The sequence below is a fragment of the Leopardus geoffroyi genome, chromosome A3 (assembly GCF_018350155.1).
Source record: "Leopardus geoffroyi isolate Oge1 chromosome A3, O.geoffroyi_Oge1_pat1.0, whole genome shotgun sequence".
In the NCBI taxonomy this organism is placed as follows: Eukaryota; Metazoa; Chordata; class Mammalia; order Carnivora; family Felidae; genus Leopardus; species Leopardus geoffroyi.
In genome coordinates this window covers 58,816,193-58,839,430 of record NC_059336.1, presented here as the reverse complement: position 1 = coordinate 58,839,430, position 23,238 = coordinate 58,816,193, and the positions used below count along the sequence as shown (strand labels likewise).

Below are 23,238 nucleotides of genomic sequence, written 5' to 3'. Positions count from 1 at the left end.
GTTGTGAAGGAGAACAACTATCGAGACACAAGCTCAGGAGAACTTAGGGCCTTCAGGAGGCCAAGGGTAGGCCACTCAAAATTGGCCTATTGATTATTTAAAATAAAATTTACTTAGACACAGCCTGTGTAGGACACTTAGACCTCCTCTGTCCCCCTGAAATCGTCCTTAGGAGAAGTACCTTCCTGTGCCACCCTTATCATCAGAGATGGGAAATTTAGAGGGATGAAGGCTGTACCAACAACACTTGTTACTTTTTACTACTGTACTACCCCAGCCCAAATTCTGTGTGGAATTCCTTACTAATTGTATAATAGGAAAAGATAGGATAAAATAGGCAGAGAGGGAAAGGTTAGGACCTGAGGTCCTTCCCTGGGTGGGGAAAAACACATATTTTGGAACAATGCTGGGAGTGGCTGACCACAGCAAACCTCTTTGGGCTACAAGTTTCCTCTTAAGAATGTAACAGACACCACCTACTCCCCCTCAGGTTCCCCTCAGGAACCTGACAATCAAAATACTTAAATAAGAAGATCATAAAATGTATGGGAATGGTATGGCCATAGGTCACCCCTCATACAATAGAAACAAGCCAATCAAAAAGGAATGAGTAGGCATTTAGAGTTACCTAGTCAGTAAGGGTAGAACCTGAGAAGACACAAGAGGGAAGGAAAGGGGCTGACCCAAACCCTATAAAACAAAATGCCCCATCTCTGTAAAGAGAGCTTTCATTCTATTCTTACTTTCTTATACTCTAATGAATTTTTGCCTACTGCTCATTCTTTTGTGGTGCTCACCTCTTCATTCTTTTTTTAAAAAAAATTTTTTTTTAACATTTATTTATTTTTGAGACAGAGAGAGAGACAGACAGACAGACAGAGCATGAACAGGGGAGGGTCAGAGAAAGAGGGAGACACAGAATCTGAAACAGGCTCCAGGCTCTGAGCTGTCAGCACAGAGCCTGATGCGGAGCTCGAACCCATGGACCGCGAGATCATGACCCGAGCCGAAGTCAGACACCCAACCGACTGAGGCACCCAGGCGGCCCATCACCTCTTCATTCTTTGAAGAAGCAAGACAACGAACTACAGGTATTGAGGTTAAAAAAAAAAAAAGCCTGCAACAATTGAAGTTCCCAAAGTTGTTTTCTTGTCTTGTCAATGCCTCATAGATGTATTGTCTCTTTGTCTAAAAAGTATGAAAACTGCCTTGATCATTTTTTTAGGTTTCAATTTCATTAGTGGACTTCCGTGCCCATGTAATAAAACTCTGGGGCTTTTTCCCTACTGTTAACCTGTCTCAGGTAAATTTAATTATTAGTCCAGCTTGAAGAACTTTGGGCCAGCAATTCTCCCCTCAGCGTCTTGTAGGTTGAATGGTGTCTCCCCAAAATTCATGTCCACCTGGAACCTCAGATCATGACCTTATTTGGAAATGGAATCTTTGTAGATGTAAGTGAAACCGCTTAAAAGCATAAAGTTGCACAAAAATCAAAATGGCTGCACTAATGCTTCAGCAAAGGTTGATTTTAAAGCAACCATTTTCCTCTCTTCCACACACCTCCCCTCCTCCCTTCTCAGCCTTTTGTGTCAGGAACTTGGTACCACCCTGAAAACTACTCTGGAGGTTGGCAGCACCTACAAAATTCCTGTTGAAACTGGCCAGGCCCTGTATTTCCCAGTAACTCCCTTCCCCCGCCCTTTCCTTCAGGGAGGGGGAATGGGTCAGGCTTGCAGTTTTTTCAAGGGCTGCCTGCTGCAGCCTCCTTTGCCAGGCAAAGCAATAAAGCTATTGATCCTCTCTTAAAAAAAATTTTTTTTTAATGTTAATTTTTGAGAAAGAGAGAGACTGAATACAAGCGGGGGGGAGAAGAGAGAGAGGGAGACACAGAATGGAAAGCAGGCTCCAGGCTCTGAGCTGTCAGCACAGAACCTGATGCGGGGCTGGAACCCATGAACCATGAGATCATGACCTGAGCCGAAGTTGGACGCTTAACCAACTGAGCTAATTGTTCTTCTTTACCCCAAACTCTGTGTTCGCATTGTGTTCTGGCCCGGAAGCAGAGAGGGTGGTTTTTGACAACATAATCAGTGAAGGTGAGGTCCTACTGGATTAGGGTCGACCCTAAATCCAATGACTGGTATCCCCAGAAGAAAGCCATGTGACACACAGACTATGTGTCTACAGAGGAAAAGATGGGGATGGAGCAGCTATGAGGCAAAGGATGCCAGAGACTGCTGGTAACCACCAGAAGCTCAGAGACAAGGATTCTTCCCTAGAGCCTTCAGAGGGAGCACAGCCCTGCCAACCCACACTTTTATTTTGAACTTTTAGCCTCCAGGACGGTGAGGAAACAAATTTTTATTGTGTTAAACCACCCAGTTTGTCATTATTTGTTGCCAGGAAACTAATTCAGGACATGAGAACTGTTTTCAGGGAACACGTAGGAAACTCTGGATATCATCTTAATTTTGAAAATGATCCTGATGGGGTTTTGGGGTGATGATGGGGTTCGGAGCTGATGGCCAAGAAAGATTTCTCGAAGACGTCTTTGGCGCAAAAAGGTGATCTTATTAAAGCACGGAGACAGGACCTGTGGGCAGAAAGAGCTTCACTGGGGTTGTGAAGAGTGACTGATTACATAGTATGAAGATGGGGGAGGTAAAGTCAAGAGGAAGTTTATAAAGGTATTTCTATATGCTAAAGAAGACTCACAGATTACTGGAGGCCTATCTAATGTCAAGCTAAGGTTGTTTTTCCCTCTAGCAAAGCATTGACTTTATGACAGTAGGGAGTTCCTGGACTTTAGGCTATTGGTAAGATCCTCCTTTTTTTGGTAATTGTATCAGTTTAACCATTTGTTTTCTGTACTTTCCTTTGTTCTTGGGCAGCCTGAAGTACCTGAGGAATCTCACACGTTTCCCACCTGGTGGGGTGTGTGTGTGTGCTAGCTTGTGCTTTGCCCTCAGCTTGCTTTATAGCTCCCTCATCAGTCCTACGGAAAGAAAAGTATTTAGTTCTTTCGGTGGTGGTGATGGTGGTGGGTAGTATGTTCAAATATTTTGAAACATCTTTAAAGAAAGGTAAAACCTAGATATGTGTACTGATTGCTATTACAAAGAGAGCCCAAAATGCAAAATGGCTCAAACACAGTAAAGTTTATTTACCACAGTAAAAAAAAAAAAAAAAAAGAAAATGAGAGTATTTTCTAGCTAATTTGAGTCAGTTTCCCAACGGTCCAGGTGTTAGCAAATAGTATTTGCTGCTGTTAGAAATGTTTTGGCAGGATCTTTCAAGTGGACAATCTAGCAGTAGATTGCAGCAGCCTTCATAATTTGCATACCTGGTGACCCGGCCATTTCTCTTCCTTCAGTTTTACTTGAGATGAAGGTGGTGCCTAACTAGATGATTCTTGAGCTGCTATCATTGCGTAGTGCAGACCGGATTTCCCTAACCTGCCTGGCAGAAATCCCTTAGGATTTCGTTAAGTCTAGGGAGGGGGCTGGGCAAGTCTGGGGAATACCACTGATTTCAGCCCTGAGTTCACATTAGTCACCTGGGGAGGTGTTTTTGTTTTTTAAATACTTGGGCCGTCATCTTTGGGGGCTGGTGCTACTTTTTTTTTTTTTTTTTTTAATTAGAGAACATTGTCAAGAAAGCTACATTTCTTTTTTCTTTTTTTTAATTTTTCTTTAATGTTTATTTATTTTTGAGAGCGAGAACAAGCAAGGGAGGGCAGAGAGAGAGAAACAGAATCTGAAGAAGGCTCCAGGCTCTGAGCTGTCACTGCAGAGCCCTGGGCAGAGGAGGGGGTGGGGAGACTGGTGGCTCCAACTCACCAACTGCCAAATCATGATCAGAGTTGAAGTTGGATGCTTAACGGACTGAGCTACTCAGGGGCCCCTGGAGCTACTATTCCTAAAGTTTCCCCAGCGCCTTACAACGCACACTCAAGACCAGAATCAGAGCCTTAGGGCAGAGAAAGCAAAAAGTCGCATAACAATTTTGTAAATGAGTATTAACTGGAAAAATTTTCTCAATATCCTGTTAAAATAACCATGTACAAAAACTCAAGTGCAGTAAGATTCCATTTGTGCAAAAAAAAATGTGAGACGAAATTAACTTTGGTTATGAGAAATGTCCTTGTTCAGTTACTTGCACTTAAACAGTTTAAAATCATGAACAATCACGTATGTTATATTAAGAAAACCATTTTGAATCTAAGACGCACTTTTCCACACGATAACGTGACCCACGGTCGTCGGAACCGTTGGCTGCCACGCACTGCCCCGGGAGCTCCTAGGAGGTCCGCTTGGGATCGCGGAAGTGCAGATCTCGCCCCCAGCGGCTGGTGGCCCCAAGGCCGCTAGAGGCCAGAACCCCGCTGGCCCGCCCCTCCCGCAGGCCCCGCCCCCGCTTCCGGCCTCTTCACCCTTCCCACCCAGCGTCTCCGGATCCTCTCCCTGGCCTCGCTCCAGCGGGCCTCGCTTTCGCTCGGCGCTGCCCCACCGCTCTGCCGCTGTCTGCCTTCTCCGACGTGTTTTGTTTGCGACGCTGTCGTGTAACAGCGCGCTTTACGGCCGTGGGGACGGGGCGAGCCGGCGCCAGGACTGCTCCGGCCGGGAAGCAGGGCAGGCGGTCGAGGTTGATGCCCGGCGGCGGGGTGAGCGCGGCGTCTGGCCGACTTCTCACCGCCGCGGAGCAGAGGGGTGCCCGGGAAGCGGCGGGGTCGGCGTCCAGGAGCGGCCCGGGAGGCTCCGGCGGCGGCGGCAGAGGCGGAGCAGGCGGCCCCGGGCCGGGCAGTGGAGGCCCGGGGGGGCCCGCGGGCAGGATGAGCCTGACCCCGAAGGAGCTCTCGAGCTTGCTGAGTATCATCTCGGAGGAGGCGGGAGGCGGCAGCACCTTCGAGGGCCTGTCCACTGCCTTCCACCACTACTTCAGCAAGGCCGACCACTTCCGCTTGGGCTCGGTGCTGGTCATGCTGCTACAGCAGCCGGACCTACTGCCCAGCGCGGCACAACGCCTCACCGCGCTCTACCTGCTCTGGGAGATGTATCGCACCGAGCCTCTCGCCGCCAACCCTTTCGCCGCCAGCTTCGCCCACCTGCTCAACCCCGCTCCGCCCGCTCGCGGCGGCCAGGAGCCCGATAGGCCGCCCCTCTCAGGTACGCCGGGGCAGCCCGTCCCTTCCGAAGCTAGATGTGCGCTGTGGTTAGATTGGGAACTTTCCACCTATCCTTGTGCGAGTTCATCCGCAAGTGACATTGTCTCCTTTTGAAATTGTCTATCCCCCCCCCCCCCCAATATGGAGAATTGGTAGCTTAATTACAGATTCAAGGCACCTCAGATTATTCCTCTCAACTGTACAGGCCATGAAACCATGCAGCTGAGTGGGGCTTGAGAGTTTTAGCAACTCAGTCGCGCTTCATTCTTGTTAAGCCCGTTTGAGATGTGTGACGTTGTAACTAATGACACCCCGCTCCTGGTTGAAGTCTCAGTCAAGTAAATAGAACTCGTTCAGAACTCGAAGTTGTTGGGCGGAAATAGACATTAAACGGCGTTTAAGGACTTTGCAGCCACCTTCGTTGGTTTGTTGCGTGTCCTGGGATAATGTGATGGGAGCAGAAGATAAAAGGTAGTCTCAAATTTACGGCCTAAGTTAGAAAACGCGTGACTACTGGACGTTATGTAAAATGTATATTGGTGCAGCATTGGTGAGATCAGATCTGTGGGTTACATTCAAGGCTGCCTTTTCTTTTTAACTCAAAGAGATACCTTTTGAGACGTGACTTTGGGAGAAGACTCAGCCAGGAAAGCAGAAGGGCATAGAGGGGATGGTGATTAGTGATAAGGGTACTTGGAAGACTAAGACAGAGACTAGTGTACTGGGGGAAGCAGGTAATTAGAGGTGGGAAACAGTTTGATCTTAAAGTACTCAACCTGTGAGAAAATGAGCAAAACACGGTGAGGGTAGAGGCCACTATACGGGGAGTTAAAAGTGAAGGCAGTGGATTTTGAAGTAATACCATGAAGTTTTTCATGGCACAGGAGGGTTTCTACGTTGCAGGCCACTTGGTGTTCATGCATGGCACCCCCTTTGGATCTAAAACATCCTCTAGTTGGTTTCCTGCAGTGCTCTTATGTAAGAGGGACAAACCTTGTGTTGGATAAGATGCCCTTTTAGGGTACTAGTTCTGAACTAGGCTTTCAGGGAGTTCCAGAATGCCCAGAAAGCAATGGAACATATTATGGGTTGTCAAAACCTACCATCCTAAGAGTCCCTTAGCAGAGAATGGGGACATTGTGGGATTTATTCAGAGAGCCCTTTGAATTCTGAAGGCCAGGTTAGGCATAGGAAGGATCACTTACGTCATTCTCAGATGTAGTGAGTGTAAACCTAGATGTAGACCATAGACTGCATTACTTTTATTAAAGCAGGGATGGTGCTTAAATGGACAATGGAAGCTATATCAACACCAAGACTTATATTGTATGTCTAGGGTGAACATCTAATAGATATATTTTTGTAAAGTTTTTCAGATGATTCAGATTCAGAGCTAGGTAAGTAAGATGACTTCTCTTCACTCAAGCTTGCAGTCTGGTTGGGGAGACATAAATGTAGTCATAACCAGTGTAGTAAGAGTTGTATTAGATGTCACATATAAAATGCTTGGTAGCAGAGAGGAACAACTACCTGTGTGGCTGGAGACGTCCTCAGAGGGGGTGATGTTTTTGCTGGATGGTGATTAGAGATGGAGTAAGGGGTGTGTGTGGGGGTGGGGTATGAGGGAAGGGTGTGGCCCTGTCAGGTACTCTTAAAGAGCTGGATATATTGGATGTTTTGAAATCAGGACTCCTAAAACCTGGAAGATTTTGTGCAACTGGAATGAATGTAGGATATGTGAGTTGGAGGGGAGAGATGATTATGAAGGGACTTAAAATGGTGCAGAAGTTTGGGTTTAATCCTGTGTAAACAGGTTAAGTATTGTGAGCATATTTGTACATAAAAATATGACTAGGTGGTAAGTGGGAGTGTGAACTGGGTGATGGGTGGGCAGGAGTCAAAACTGGGAGCTGGGGAAATTAGGAAGGCTGACCTATAGTTCAGGCAGGAGAGGAGAGGAAGGGTCAGAGAGGAGGGAGCAGAGTCTGGGGACAGTGCCCCTGGGGAATGGATGAGGCTTGGTGAACCACTGGATATGGAACAAAAGGGGACAGCATTTGGCACGGTGGGAATTTTGTAGCTTCACTGTTTTTCGAAGCAGGTGTGAGAAGTGTATTTGCCCTGCTAATGATGTTTCCTGGTCTCTTTAACCTGTACGGTTGCAGCAGCAGAAGAGAAAACATTTTTTTTTTTAACCTTATTTATTTTGAGGGGCACCTGGGTGGCTCATTTGGTTGTGTCTAACTTTGACTCAGGTCATGAGCTCACGGTTCGTTGGTTTGAGCCCTGAGTTGGGCTCTGTGCTGACAGCTGGGCACCTAGAGCCTGCTTGGGATTCTGTGTCTTCCTCGCTCTCTGTGTGTCCTTTCCCTGCTCACGTTCTGTCTCTCAAAAAATAAATAAACGTTAAAAACTTATTAGAGCACAAGTAGGGGACAGGCAGAAGGAGAGAGAGAATCCCAAGAGGGTTCTGCGCTGGGGCTCTATCCCACAAACCATGAGATCAAAACCTGACTGAGCCACCCAGGTGCTCCAAGAAGAGCATTTCTGAGCACTGTAGCTTTTTTGTTTTTGCTTGCACGTGTAAGCTTTAGCCTTTACATGTTGGAAATACAGGTAAAAAAACCTCAAGTTTCACTGATATTGCCACAAATAGAATTTCAAATGACATATTTAATTACATATTCATAAATGTATATATTTGGTTCACTGAAACTTAATTTTGTTTTTAAAAATGAGTGAATGGAAATGGCAAGTAGCAAATGCTAATTTTACCAGAGTCAAGTTAATTTTAAAAAATAACCATTGGAGAAATTGTTATACATTTCTGTTTACAGGATTTTTACCTCCTATAACTCCACCAGAAAAGTTTTTTCTTTCCCAGCTGATGCTGGCACCCCCAAGGGAACTCTTCAAAAAAACACCTCGACAGATCGCATTGATGGATGTTGGAAATATGGGCCAGTCTGTGGACATTAGTGGGCTTCAGTTAGCCTTGGCTGGTAAGGAGGAATCAGTGGTTTGGGTATTCTTGTGTGGTAGCACAAGGCCGCCTTTTTTTTTTTTTTTTTTTTTTTTTATGAGCTTCTCCACTTAAAATGAAGGTCTTTGTAACTGTGCTAAAAGCTTAATAACTTCTGTGAAAAACAGCTTCAGTACTGGATCCTTGTTAATATGGCACAGAAGTTCACTCTGAGTTTTCACCTGAATTGATTGTGTTTCCAATTTAAAAAGAATGCTGGATAAAATTTAGTCTGTTTAAAAATTTTTTCCTGCTGTCAAAATGATCTACAGATTCAGTGCAATTTCTCTTAAAATCCCAACAATGTGTTTTGCAGATAGAGAAAAACCCACCATAAAATTCATATGAAATCCCATGGGACCCTGAATAGTCCAAACAATTTGTCTTGGCACCCTTGTTGAGAATCATTTGACGATATATGGAAGGGTTTATTTCTGGGCTCTCTATTCTATAATAATTGCTTTGCCTGTCTGGATTCTACTATTCTTCTGATTACAGTTGCTTTGTAGGAAGTTTTGAAATCAGGATATATGAAACCTCTGCTGTGTCCTTCCTTCTGTTTCAAGATTGTTTTGGCACCTTCTGTGTTACATGTGTAAACGAATGAATGGGTTCTCTTGAAGCAAAACCATATTGTAATAGAAAATAGGGGGACTTTCTTGATCTGGATGGTCAGAGCATCTCTGAGTAGGGAAGGTAAGAAGAGGTGCCTTTTGTTTAACTGCTCTCAGCAAAAATATGGATGAATGGGTCTTAACCACTTGAGAGTGATTCATTAGGGAAATTCTAATATATAGGCAAATTTTTGAACCCTTGATCTTGTGATTGAGTGAGCTGCAGTATTAATTAATTTTGACAGTTTCCCATCCTTCTTAGATTTAATGCATCTGTGACATTTGGTTTCTTACATAAGGTGACATTGTTCAATAAACTCCTTTTTCCTTGGAGCATTCTGAACCTCTGAACCTCACTTTTTAACTCCTGGGTATCAACAATATAACAGTGGTTATTTTCTGAAACCAAGAGAAATCTTTTTAAGGCTTTTAAGATTGAACGTACACAGAAATACCTATTGGTCAGTAGTGCTGGATACAATCTATTCACAGAAATAAAATACAATTTTGAAAAGATAATATGAAAGCTGGGTACAGAGGTGATAGGCAATTTCAGTCACCTTAAGAAGGGATAGATATTCTGAGGGTTCTAGTTTTGTATTTAATAGAGTGAGAATCTGATTTCCCTTTCAACTTAGGATGACTTGAGTTAGTTTGTGAGAAAGTTTAAAAGTATATCAAGCCCAGAAAAGAACATGTTAGTCTTGAGAAAATTGGGCACAGTGGCTAAGCTTGTTGCTTGCTGTCCCCTACCCAGATTGAAGATGTCCTAATCCATTCATTTTTACAAGTACCAAAAAACAAAAACAAAGTGATGCACCTGTCTTCTCTGGAGCTGGCTACACACAGATGAACTTTGCAGAGACCCTCAGTTCATAGGTCTTGTGGTAGGGTTCATGGACCAGAGGTGTGTTTATGGAGGATGCCTTTGCATTTTTTTTTAAACTTTAAATAAACAAGCAGACAAGTTAAACAGAAGTAACTATAAGGGGCATTTTTACCCTGTTAACAATGTCAGTATTCATTTTAGAGGTTTTATTAAAAATTCCTGACAACTTGCACTTACTAGTTTACCACACAATGTTCCAGTTTAAACATTTTCCTTGCATTTTGGTCAAGAGTATGTTAATTTTTTGTGCTTTAGTAATCTGAGTTGAGAAAATGGCATCTCAGGATAATTTTAATTAGCATTTTCCTTAAATGAATGAGTTGAACATGTGGTTACAGATCTAAGGCATCTTTCATGTCTGGCCATTTTTCCATTGGATCGATGGTCTTTTATTAACACTGGTAGCTCTTTAAGGAATTAGGAATTTAGCTCTGTGTTTTCAAAATTACAAAATCTGAAATACGTAATTTCATAAAGCCAGCATGTACATTTTAAGGAATTATAAAGTGACCTTGGAGCAACCATTATCTAAGTTCAGAAATGGAATCGTTTCAGGATCTTGTGGCTCCCTATGTGTTTCTCCTACTCGCTGCTCCCTTTCTGCCCCATCACTAACCTGACTTTTTGTGATAATCATTTATGATTTATTTTATAGCCCTCCAAACTGTGCATGCCTATAGTTTAACTTTGGATGTTCTTAAACTTGATGTGCATGTGGAATCATACAGTGTTCTTTTGGGTATGGGTTGTAAGATGAATCCATGTTGATGACATAATGGTAGTGGTTTCTTTATCCATTTTACTATTGATGGACGTAATGTTGCCATGAACATTCTGGTACATTCTCCTAGTGTACGTATGAAAGTGTTTCTTCTAGCAGGAAAGATAAGCACATGTAAAACTTTACTAGCTAATGGCAGATTATTTTCCAGATTTTGCTGTGCCATGTTTCATTCCCATTACCAGTGTGCAAGTTATGTGACATTGTCTACATCTGATAATTTCAGATGTTAATTTTTTTTTTTTTTCAACGTTTATTTATTTTTGGGACAGAGAGAGACAGAGCATGAACGGGGGAGGGGCAGAGAGAGAGGGAGACACAGAATCGGAAACAGGCTCCAGGCTCTGAGCCATCAGCCCAGAGCCCGACGCGGGGCTCGAACTCACGGACCGCGAGATCGTGACCTGGCTGAAGTCGGACGCTTAACCGACTGCACCACCCAGGCGCCCCTCAGATGTTAATTTTTGCTGATCTGGAGGGGATCTTGTGTTTTGACTGATTTCCCCACCCCCTGTCCCCAATGGAATTGAACATATTTTCAGATGTTTACTGACCATCCAAGCCTTTTGAAATAAAATGCTTGTTGAAGTCAGCCCATTATTTCTTTTTTAAAACACTGATTTGACTTTTTTTTTTTAAGACATTAAAGTATAGTTGACCTACAATATTACATTAGTTTCAGGTGTACAACATGGCGATTTAACAGTTCTGCACATTTATTCAGTGCTCATCATGTTAGGGGTAGTTGCCATCTGTTACCATACAAAGTTATTGCATTATTGACAGTATAACCTACGCTGTACTTTTCATTCCATGATTTATTTAAAACTGGAAGTTAGTACCTCTTCCCCTTCACCTATTTTGCCCATCCTCCTCCTTCCCTCCCCTCTGGCAACCACCAGTTTTCTATCTTTAGGAGTCTGTTTCTGTTTTTTTTTTTTAATTTGTTTCATATTTTTAGATTACACACAGAAGCAAAATCATATGGTATTTGTCTTTGTGTGTCTGACTTATTTCATTTAGCATAATAACTTCTAGGTCCATCCATGTCACAAATGGCAGGATTTCATTCTTTTTTAATATTCCTTTTCACAATTCTCCATTGCGTATATATATACCACATCTTTACCCATTCATCTTTTGATGGGACACTTAAGTTGCTTCCATATCCTGCTATTATAAACAACGCTGCAATAAACATAAGCGTGCCTATGTCTTTTTGAAATAGTGTTTGTTTTCTCTGGGTAAATATCCAGAAGTGGAATTACTGAGTCCTATGGTACTTCTGTTTTTAGTTTTTGAGGAACCTCCATACTGTATTCCAGACATGCTGCACCAGTTTACATTCTCACAGTGCACAAGGGTTTCCTTTTCTCCACATCCTCACCAACATTTGCTATTTGTCTTTTTGATACTAGCTATTCTGACTGGTGTGAGGTCATACTGTGGTTTTGATTTGCATTTCTCTGATGATCAGTGATGTTGAACATCTTTTCATGTGTTTGTTGGTTACCTGTGTATCTTCTTTGGAAAAATGTTCTGGTACTCTGCCCATTTTAAAGTCTGATTATCTGGGTTTTTTTTTTTTTTTTCCCCCCCTTGGTGTTGTAGTACTTTATTTATTTTGGATATCAACCCTTTATCAAATACATCATTTGCAGATAGCTTCTCCCATTTATTAGGTTGCTTTTTTATTTATGGTTTCCTTTGCTGTATAAAAGCTCTTATTTTGATGTAGCCTCAGTTTGTTTTGTTTTGTTTTTTTCCCCTTGCCTGGAGAGACCTATCTATAAATAAGTTGCTAAGGCCAATGTCCAAGAGTTTATTGCCTATATTTTATTTTAGAAGTTTTATGGTTTCAAGTTTTATATTTAGGTCTCTTATCCATTTTGAGTTTATTTTTGTGTATGGTGTAAGAAAGTGGTCTAGTTTCATTCTTTGCATGTAGCTGTCCAGTTATCTCAGCACTATTTATTGAAGAAACTGTCTTTTACCCCAATCATATATTCTTGCCTCCTTTCATGTAGATTAATTGGCCATATAAGCATGGGCTTATTTCTGGGCATTCTATTCTGTTCATTGATCTGTGTGTCTGTTTTTGTCCTAGTACTATACTATTTTGATTACTGTAGCTTTGCAGTTAGTTTGAAATCCAAGAGCATGATACTTCCAGCCTTGTTCTTCTTTCAAAAGATTGCGTTGGCTATTTGGGGGTCTTTTGTAGTTCCATACAAATTTTAGGATTATTTGTTCTAGTTCTGTGAAAAATGCTATTGGCATTTTAATAGGGATTGCATTGAATCTGTAGATTGGGTAGTATGGACGTTTTAATAATACTTGTTCTTCACAGCCATGAGCCTGGCATGTCTTTCCATTTCTTTGTGTCATCTTCACTTTCTTTCATTAGTGCTTTATAGTTTTCAGAGTGCAGGTCTTTACCTCTTTGGTTAGATTTATTCCTAGTTATCTTACTGTTTTTGGTGCAGTTGTAAATGGGATCGTTTTCTTGATTTCTCTTTCTACTACTTTGTTACTAATGTATAGAAATGAAGGGGCACCTGAGTGCCTTGGTTGGGCATCCGACTGCGGCTCAGGTCATGATCTCGCGGTGCGGGAGTTTGACATCTGCGTGGGGCTCTGTGCTGACAGCTTGGAGCCTGGCGCCTGCTTCAGATTCTGTGTCTCCTTCTCTCTCTGCTCCTCCCGCCTTGTGCTCTCTCAGAAACGAATAAATGTTAAAAAAAAAAAAAAATTAGAATGCAACAGATTTTCTGCACGTTGATTTTGTATCCTGTGATTTTAGTGAGTTTATCAGTTGCAGCAGTTTTTTGGTGCGTCTTTTCAGTTTTTCTATAGGTTAGTATCATGTTATCTGCAAATCGTGAAAGTTTTACTTCTTTCTTACCAGACTATTTTTTTGTCTGACTGCTGTGGATAGGACTTCCAGTACTGTGTTGAATAAAAGTGGTGAGAGTGGAAATGCCTGTCTTGTTCCTGACCTTAGGGGGAAGCTTTCATCTTTTCACCAGTGAGTGTGGTGTTGGCTGTGGGTTTGTCATATATGGCCTTTATTATGCCGAGATTTGTTCCCTGTATACCCATTTTAGTAAGAGTTTTTAATCATGAATGGATGTTGAATATTGTCAAATGTTTTTTCTGCATCTATCGAGATAACCATATCAGTTTTATCCTTCCTTTTGTTAATGTGTATCACACTGGTTGATTTGTGAATATTCAACCGTCCTTGCAATCCAGGAATAAATTCCACTTGATCATTTATTTTTGTTGTAATCTTTATTATTTCTTTCCTTCTGCTTTTAGGTTTTGCTCTTCTTTTTCTGGCTCCTAAAGGTGTAAAGTTCGGTTGTTTTGAGATTTTTCTTCTTGAGGTGGACCTGTACTACTATAAACTTCCCTTTTGGAGCTGCTTTTGCTGCATCCCAAAAGTTTTGAACTTGGGTTTTCATTTTCATTTGTTTCCATGTGCTTCTTTATTTCCTGGTTGGCCCATTCGTTGTTTAATAGCATGTTATTTAACCTCCATGTATTTGTGGTCTTTCCAGTTTTTTTCTTGTGGTTGATTTTTAGTTTTGTAGCATTGTGTTCAGAAAAGATGCGTGGTATGACTTGATCCTTCTGAATCTGTTGAGACTTGTTTTATGGGCTAATATATGATCTGTTCTGGAGAACGTTCCATGTGCACTTGAATGTGTAGTCTGCTCTTTTAGGATGGAATGTTCCAGATATATCCATTAAATCCCTCTGTTCCAGTGTGTCATTCAAAGCCACTATTTCCTTATTGATTTTTTGTTTAGAGGATCTGTCCACTGATGTGAGTAGGGTGTTAAAGTTCCCTACTATTATGTATTACTGTCAATTTCTTCCTTTATGTTTGTTAGTATTTGCTTTATATATTTGGGTGCTCCTATGTTGGGTGCATAAATATGCACAATTGTTGTATCTTCTTGTTCGGATGTCCCTTTTATGATTATATAATGCCCTTCTCTGTCTCTTGGTACAGTCTTTGTTTTAGTCTAGTTTGTCCTGGGGCACCAGGGTGGCTTAGTCAGTTAAGCCTCCGACTTCAGCTCAGGTCACAATCTCGTGGTCCTTGAGTTTGAGCCCAAGCCCTGCGATGGGCTCTGTGCTTGACAGCTCAGGGCCTTGGAGCCTGCTTCAGATTTTGTGTCTCCCTCTCTCTTTGCCCACCACCACAGTTGTGCTCTGTCTCTCAAAAATAAACATTAAAAAAAAAATTCGTGAAAGTCTACTTCGTCCTGTATAAGTATTCCTCCCCCCCCATCCATTTGCATGGAATATTTTTTTTTCTATACCTTCACTTTCAGTCTGTGTCTTTGGATCTGATGTTTGACATCGGACATGTCTCTTGTAGGAAGTATATAAATGGGTCTTGTTTTTTAATCCATTCAGTCACTGTCTTTTGACTTAAAAGTAAATGTGCATTTAGTTCACTTAAAGTAAGTATTCATTGATATGTATGTTTTGCCATTTTGTTAGTTTTCTGGTTGTTTTTATAGTTCTCTGTTCTTCTCTTGCTCTCTTCCCTTGTGATTTGATCCCTCTGTTTAGTGTTATGTTTGGATTCCTGTTTTTTATGTATCTGTTACAGGTTTTTGGTTGGTGGTTACTATGAGTTTTATATATAATATTCTTTGTATATACCAGTCTAAAGTAAATTGATGGTTAAGTTTGAACATTCTGAAGGCACTATATTTTTACTCTCCCACCTCACCCCTGGCTCTGTATTTTACGGATGTATTGTATGTATATGTATGTATACATACATGTATATATTGTCATATTTTACATCTTTTTATTTTGTGCCCCTTATCTAATTATTATAGATATAATTGATTTACTACTTCTGTCTTTTAACCTTCATACTAGCTTTATAAGTGATCTACTACCTTTAGTATGCATTTGCTTTTACCAGTGCATTTTTTTTCTTTTCATAATTTTATTCTAATTATGGCTTTTTCTGTTTCACTTATAGAAGTCCCTTTAACAGTTGTTGTAAGGCTAGTTTAGTGGTGATGAACTTTAACTTTTGTCTGTCTGGGAAACTGTCATTCAATTTTGAGTTCTATCCTTGCTGGGGTTAAGTACTCTTGATTGTAGGGTTTTTTTTTTTTTTAAAACTTTTTTTTTTTTTTTCAACGTTTATTTATTTTTGGGACAGAGAGAGACAGAGCATGAACGGGGGAGGGGCAGAGAGAGAGGGAGACACAGAATCGGAAACAGGCTCCAGGCTCTGAGCCATCAGCCCAGAGCCTGACGCGGGGCTCGAACTCACGGACCGCGAGATCGTGACCTGGCTGAAGTCGGACGCTTAACCGACTGCGCCACCCAGGCGCCCGATTGTAGGGTTTTTACCAGCACTTTGAATATCTTGCCACTCCCTTCTGGCCTGCAGTTCCTGCTGAAAGAACATCTGATAGCCTTTTGAGGTTTTCCTTGTAACTATGTGCTTTTCTCTTGCTTTTAAGATTCTCTTTTATCTTTTAATTTTTGACATTTTAATTATGTGTCTTGATATGCACCTTCTTGGGCTCATCTTGTGTAGGGTTCTCCGAGCATCTTAGACTTGGCTGGCTCTTTCCTTCCCCACGTTAGGGAGGTTTTCAACAATGATTTCTTCAAGTAAGTTTTCTGCCCCTTTTTCTCTTCTTCTGGGACCCGTTATAATACCTGATGTTGTCATAGAAATCCTTTAACCTATCATCATTAATTTTTTTTTCTTTTTGCTGTTGTGGTTGGTGTGTTCCATTACCCTGTCTTGCAGATCACTGATCCTTTCTTTTGTATCTGCTATTTATTCTCTAGTTTTCATTTCAGTTATTGTATTCTTCAGCTCAGTTCTGAGCTTATTCACTTTTCTCTCCGGTCCAGTGTGAGCATCTTTATGACCATTACCTGAACTCTTCATCAGGTGGATTGCTTATGTTTCCTTTAGTTCTTTTCTGAGGTTCAGAACATATTCTTCTGTCTCATTTTGTCTGACTCTGTGTTTCTATATGTTAGGTATGTGACTTACATCTCTTGGACTTGAAAGTAGTGGCCTTATATAGAAAATGTCCTGTGGAGCCCATTAGTTTAATACCCCCTGATCACCAGTCCGGCACTATGGATATCCCTTGTATGGGCTGTATGTACCCTTCTGTTGTGACTGGTCTGCAGCAGATGGGGATGCTCTGGCGGGTGTGGCTGCCCCCCAGCACAACTGGCTGAGAGTGTGGTTGCAGCTGCTGCTGGCTTATTGGTGGGTTTTGTAGCTCCTGGCTGATTTGTATTGGTGGGGGAGGGGGGATATATCTATATTCTGAATCTAGCCCTTTGTTCATATGTTGCAGACAGCTTTTCCCAGTTAGTTTTTTCACTTTCCTTGTGTTGCCCTCAATTTAAAAATGTCTCTTATTTTACCCTTTTTCAGAACGCCAGTCTGAATTGCCAACCCAAAGTAAGGCTAGCTTCCCTAGTATTCTCAGTGACCCAGACCCAGATTCTTCTAATTCTGGATTTGACAGCTCAGTTGCCTCTCAAATCACAGAAGCTTTAGTCAGTGGACCAAAGCCACCTATTGAAAGTAGGTATATTACTTTTTTGTACTTGGTTTTATTTTACCAGCATCCTGAGACTTTTGGTTTTCTAAAACATGGTGTTACTTTTGTTGCTGCTTAAACTTGAATTCAGTGAGACACTTCCCAGTTATAGTGTCTTGTAGAACATAGTAGTGATGGTCTGTGTTCTTTAATAAAATTACATGCCAAGTTTTTTTATCAGCATTCCTGAAGATACAAATTCTGATTTTACTGAAATGAGTCTTCTGTAATTTATTAACTTTTGTATTCAGGCTTCTATGTGGTTTTAGTGATGAAGGCATGCTTTATCCTTAGGGATAAGAAAATGTTCTCCAAATTATAGTGTCACCATGAGTTTAAAACTTACATGACTTTAATGCCATTATTAGATCTTTGACATAAATGGGTTTAATATTTGAAGTCTAAGCTGAGCACAAGTGTGCCTGACAGCCCCATGGCACATACTGGTTTTCATTTAATATTTGCTTACTGTGTGTTGCGTAAGCCACCAGAAAAGTATGTGAAAAGCAAATCAGATACGGCGTCTGGCTAAATGTACGTACTTCATGGGAATGTTTTCATTATCATATAAGTAGTGCTTCTCCTGAGGTGTTAAAAGTTTTTTCTTTTTATAAGTGGTCTGAAAAGAGATTGAGATGCTAGTCCTACTAGATGTAAAATGCTGGATGTGAGTGAAGAGAGAGTAGAAGATAAACTGGTGATTCTTAGCCAGAAAACCTTTTCAACAAACCATTCTCAAATTTGGCAGGGGCTAGGACCCATGGTCAGAATAAGCCATCTGAGGCCCTGTGTGGAAACCAGAGTGAGTTATGAAATTTGTTCAGCAAAAATCCCAGCCAGCATTTATTTTCTTGGGCTTATAATTTAGGGTTCAGTCTTATTTCATACAACAATTGAGGTAGAGTCACTGCATTTTCCTATTGTTGTTTTACTGTTCTATGAAAATGAATATGGGATTTGTGAATTCAGGGGTTTATGAAAGTCTCTGGATTCATTTGGGAATGTCAAGCCAACTGTACTTTTTTGTTCCCTGCCATTTTATCTACACATAATTTGCCACCTCAACATTAGAAGATGCAAAGAAAAAACCACAAATAGTAGTGCTGAATAAAATAATAGTAATTATTCACTACTGAATAAAATAATAGTAATTAATGGGGCACCTGGGTGGCTCAGTCGGTTAAGTGTCTGACTGTTGATCTCAGCTCAGGACTCGATCTCAGGGTTGTGAGTTCAAGCCCCACGATGGGCTCTGCACTGGGTGTGAAGCCTACTTAAAAAAAAAAATACCGGTCACTAAGAATAGGAAGAGTGAGATCAAGTAGCATTTCATTTTTCCCATCAGAACTCTCACCAGTATGTGAAGTTGTATCCTTTTGCTTCTCAGTGGTGATCATGCTTGAATTAAAAATCATCAGATCATGGTAATGCCTTCATCTCTCCTGAAAAGTAGATTTGGGCTCTGGAATAATAATGTTATATCAGTGTTTCATTTTGTTGGCATCCTGAATAAAACCCTGACTTTCTATATCATCTCTGCTTTGGATTTTGAAGTCTGCAAGTTTTATCATGTTATCTTTATACAGATGTGCATAGATGGTAGCTTACTGATCGAAGCAAACATTCCTACTCTCGTTACAGGCCATTTCCGGCCAGAGTTTATTCGTCCACCACCTCCACTCCACATTTGTGAGGATGAGCTGGCTTGGCTGAATCCAACAGAGCCTGATCATGCGATTCAATGGGACAAATCAATGTGTGTCAAGAATAGCACTGGTGTGGAGATCAAGCGAATAATGGCCAAAGCCTTCAAAAGCCCCTTATCTTCTCCTCAACAAACACAGGTATGTATTTATTTGTAGGTGTTTTATTTTAATCCTTCACATGATAAATGACCAATAAAATGATCCTGCTGATAGGAGCCAGCAATAAGAGTGTTTTGGATCCAAGAAGTCTTGGATCTCTGGAGCTTTGTTCTGCCCCTCCCACTCTGGCCATTTTACTCTGGTGGAAAAAGACTGATGACTCAACCTGTATCAACACTTATTTGGGGCCATTTTGACTATGGGAGAGGAGGGGTAGGATGGATCTCACATTTTTGGCATTTTGCATATGTTGTTACATTTGCTGGACAGTAACTACTGAGGGTAAGTGAGATTAACATCTTATGGAGGAAGAAAATGAGACCTAGGGAAGGTAAGCTAGCCACTGTCACACAGCTGGTTAGTGGTGGATTTGAGATTTAGAATAGCCCCTGCTATTCTTTGTGTAAGACTCCCCTGGGCGGGGAAAGGCAAGGATACCTGGTGGGTGGTTTCTGTTTGGTGAATTTTACCCAGCTTTGCAAACTTAAACAGTGGAACTTGTGAGGACATACACTTCCAATCCAGTTTACCACTGAAAATGTTACTTTCAGAGTCAAATAACAGCTGTTCGTAGTTCACTTTGTTTGCTAGGCCATCCTAAAACACAGTCCACTGTGGTATATGCAGGCAGGTAGGGGAATGAACATAGAAAATTTATAAGAAAAACCACTTATTTGGCAGAACTGCTTTTGAAGGTATTTATTTAGATTGCGTCGCGTGAGTAGGGCCTGAACTGTACCGTCCTGCCGTGAGGCACCACGATAGGGCAGCGATCTCCTCCCGTCATGCTTCTCTCACTGAGTGTCTGCTCTCTGCCTGGGCTGCACTCTTTCCCCTGTTCTCAGTTCTTTGTGGTCTGTGCTTTTCTGGAGAACTGGTTGGCAACTAAGATAATTTTTGGTTATAACAGAGGATAGGAAAAGCCTACAAAGCTGTTACGGAGGATACTGTTACAGTCCACACAGCATTCTATCCAACCAGACCATACTGAGGCTGGTTTAATGCCCTGGAAAGGGATCACTAGCATTTTTAGTCTTGAAGGTGTCTGCATTTTAATATCTTCACAGCTTAAATGTAAATTTAAAAATTAATACAAAATTATGATGGGTTTGAGGGAAGAAATTTACCAAGTTGGTTCAATGTAGATTATTTTATAGTTTGGTTTTGTAGGCAGGAAAGAGAATATTTGACTCAAGAACCTCTCTCTTTTTAAAAATTTGGTTGTATTTAGCTCCTGGGTGAATTGGAAAAAGACCCCAAACTCGTTTATCATATTGGCCTCACTCCAGCCAAACTTCCAGACTTAGTGGAAAACAACCCTCTAGTTGCTATAGAAATGCTACTGAAGTTAATGCAGTCAAGCCAGATCACGGAGTATTTTTCGGTTCTGGTCAACATGGACATGTCTTTGCATTCAATGGAAGTTGTAAATCGGTAAGTTTTTATACTTGAATGGGGGGGGGGGGGCGGTGTGAATCTAGATCCTGATTAAATGGCCAGAAGGCAAAAACTAGCAGCAAATTTTTAGTTTTTTTTTTTTTTTTTAATCTTCTTGAAATTGTACTGAAGGCTGCCCTTTTAAGCTTATCAGCCAGTAAGAACTAAGTAATCACAAGTATGTGTACAGGAGTGTTCTTTCTGGGGTGGGAGAGAGAGGAGGCAGGCATGAGGCTTTCAACTTTATTTTCTGTCATTGGCAAAACTGGTCAGCTGTTTGTTGAAAATACACTACTGTGTGTCTGCATTCTCCTGTTCAGGCTTTTCCCTCCAGTGCAGACTCACTTCCTTTTGGGGCTGCTTCTGCTCCCATTCTTGTACTGACTGCCCTCTCAGTGCCAGCTTTTTCCCCTTCACTATGTTCTTGTAGCACTGTTTTCACCAGCTATTTGGTATTTAGTCCAAGAATAACCACATCTTTTTATCAGTATTCTTTCTAGAGAATAATTTCAAGGATGAGGTCTGTTCCTTGTGCCCCCCCCACCCTCCTCCCCCTCTCCCCCCCCCCCAATCTCAAGTGACCACAGCACTTTTCTCAGAGCACTGGTTCCTTGGTGCTTTATGGGGAAAGGTTCTGTAGTCAAAGAAGTTTAGAATTCCTTTTGGAAATTCATACTGTATAGCTAGCATAGCATACCTTTATTTGAACATGGAATTCCCATCTTTTTGTTTTCCTTAAAATATTCCACAGAATCTTTCGGAAAATACCAGCTTTCCTCTTGGAGACACTAATGTGCCACCAATGCCTTCTGTCACATTCCATCCGGATCTCTACCACCATGTTCCTGAATGTGCCACACAAATCCCAGATCCCAGCTTTTTCTCACATCACTTGCTAGGTTATAAGAAATACTTCAAGGTTTCAGTTTTAGGCCACTTGACCTTTTAAGGCTTTTCCTGTTTTTTCATTTACACTGCTTTTTGCAAACCCCTCATTTTAGCCCTTAATTATACTTATTAAAAATTATACCTTCTTGGACCTACCACCTTGCACAGCACTTACATGTAATTGAGGTTTAGTTAACGTTACTTACTAGAGCTTGAAGACCATTAACTACAAATTAGGATTCAACCAAGAACACAGAAATGTGGTGTTCAAAATTATGAGTAATTTTCATGTGTAATGTAATACTAAGTATAGACTTAAAAAATGAAGTGCCATTGACTAACAAAGTGGGTGACTCAGGCTTATTTGCATAAGTATGTTTAAAAGTAGGTAACTGATCATCTATCAGAAATTTTGACTAAATGACCAAAGAGGAATTTTATATTTTATTGCTAACAGTGTTTTTTAACAGCCCTAACTTTTTAACTTTCTGAAACAGACTCACTACAGCTGTTGATCTACCTCCTGAATTTATTCACCTTTACATATCAAATTGCATCTCTACTTGTGAACAAATTAAGGATAAATATATGCAGGTAAGTAGCAGAGATTTTTGTAAATTTTATAAATACCTGCCAAGAAAATGGGTACACTAAATTTGCTTTCTCTTTTTCAGAATCGTTTGGTGCGTCTTGTGTGTGTCTTTCTCCAGTCCTTGATCCGTAACAAAATAATTAACGTGCAGGACTTGTTTATAGAAGTGCAGGCATTCTGTATTGAATTCAGCAGGATACGAGAAGCCGCTGGCCTTTTCCGATTGTTGAAGACCTTGGACACTGGAGAAACACCTTCCGAGACCAAAATGTCAAAATAATACCTCATCAGAACCACCACATTCATTATTCAGCTGTATTGTGACTTAATTTTTAAACTGTTAGAACCCTGAGTGGATTGCTTGGCCTAATGCATATAAACACTACTTTATCTACTTAAAGCAAAATTTTCCCTTCCTGGATGACTTTTTCCTTGAAATGGATTTTTGGTAAGAACTTAGAAAAATGTGTCTATTTTGGTGTCTTTGCTGATGATTAGGATTAGCAGTTATCCAAAAAAAGTTCCTGCAAAAAAGTAGATGCGGTCTTTAGCACTGTAGAACCAAGGTGCCTGTTTTTGTTTAAAACACAACTTACAGGCTACTGATAAATCAAGAATCCCAGTTTTCTTAAGGTTCTGATATTTTAGTATTTAATGAGAGTAAATGACATTCTTAAGAATTTGTCATACTGCCCTTGAGGTGAAATCAGTTAAGTGTTTTTGAATCAAGTGGCAAACAGAAGTTTGGTCCTTGAACCCATTTATGCGTATAGCCCTTACTGCCTCCTGAAGCACAGTTTGAACCAAGGAAATGCTTCTAGCTTTATCCTTTCTTGTCATGGGGACTTAATAGACAACAGAATACATGCATTCCTTGGACCTCTTAGAAACATGGAAACTCTTAGAAACCTTTTTTGAGACTATAATAGCTGGTGTAGTGTTCTGTTTTTTTCCTCTCGAGCTGTTCATTAGTTCTTCAGTTCTTAGTCTAAGGTAGTTATTTTGTTGTTTAAAGGAAAAATATTAGTCCATGTTTTGGGAGATAACATCACCACTGAGGAACTGTCATGTACAGTCTGTACCCTGCTGCCTGTGCTAGGGCAGATGACCTGTTTGAGACGTAGGAGGACAAGGTGGCTGGCGTCATGTGGGCTGTTATCCCTCATTTAACTTTGGACAACAGTGCCTTACATTAAAGTTTTTTATGAACTGTATTATGTGTTTCTTTTACTTGAAGAAAGCATGAAAAATTCCTCATTTACTGAGGTACTTCCAAAGCCTGCTCTTTATAGGGAAGTAATCTATTCAACAGGAATTCACCTTCCAATTTAACCCTCAGGGAAAGTTAAAGGAAACCGAGCCTACT

At 41.0% G+C, this 23,238-nt stretch overlaps 1 protein-coding gene and 1 long non-coding RNA gene across 3 annotated transcripts; one reads left to right on the top strand and one right to left on the bottom strand.

Moving 5' to 3' along the window:
• Positions 1-4,513: 4,513 nt before the first annotated feature.
• CNOT11 (CCR4-NOT transcription complex subunit 11) lies at positions 4,514-23,086 on the top strand. Of its 2 annotated transcripts, XM_045445671.1 has the most exons (7): positions 4,528-5,165; positions 8,002-8,166; positions 16,922-17,074; positions 18,732-18,934; positions 20,187-20,389; positions 21,778-21,874; positions 21,955-23,086. In XM_045445671.1, exons 1-7 carry the CDS (start codon positions 4,649-4,651, stop codon positions 22,150-22,152), a joined length of 1,536 nt encoding a protein of 511 aa, XP_045301627.1. In that variant the 5' UTR covers positions 4,528-4,648; the 3' UTR covers positions 22,153-23,086. The 2 variants fall into 2 exon arrangements, with proteins under 2 accessions (XP_045301628.1, XP_045301627.1); XM_045445672.1 differs by lacking the exon at positions 16,922-17,074 and having other exon boundaries at positions 4,514-5,165.
• LOC123580647 lies at positions 18,311-22,023 on the bottom strand. The gene is made up of 3 exons (XR_006703405.1): positions 21,911-22,023; positions 18,445-18,552; positions 18,311-18,360 (listed from the first exon to the last, which is right to left on the bottom strand). It is a non-coding gene; the product is annotated as an uncharacterized LOC123580647 (long non-coding RNA).
• Positions 23,087-23,238: the final 152 nt, after the last annotated feature.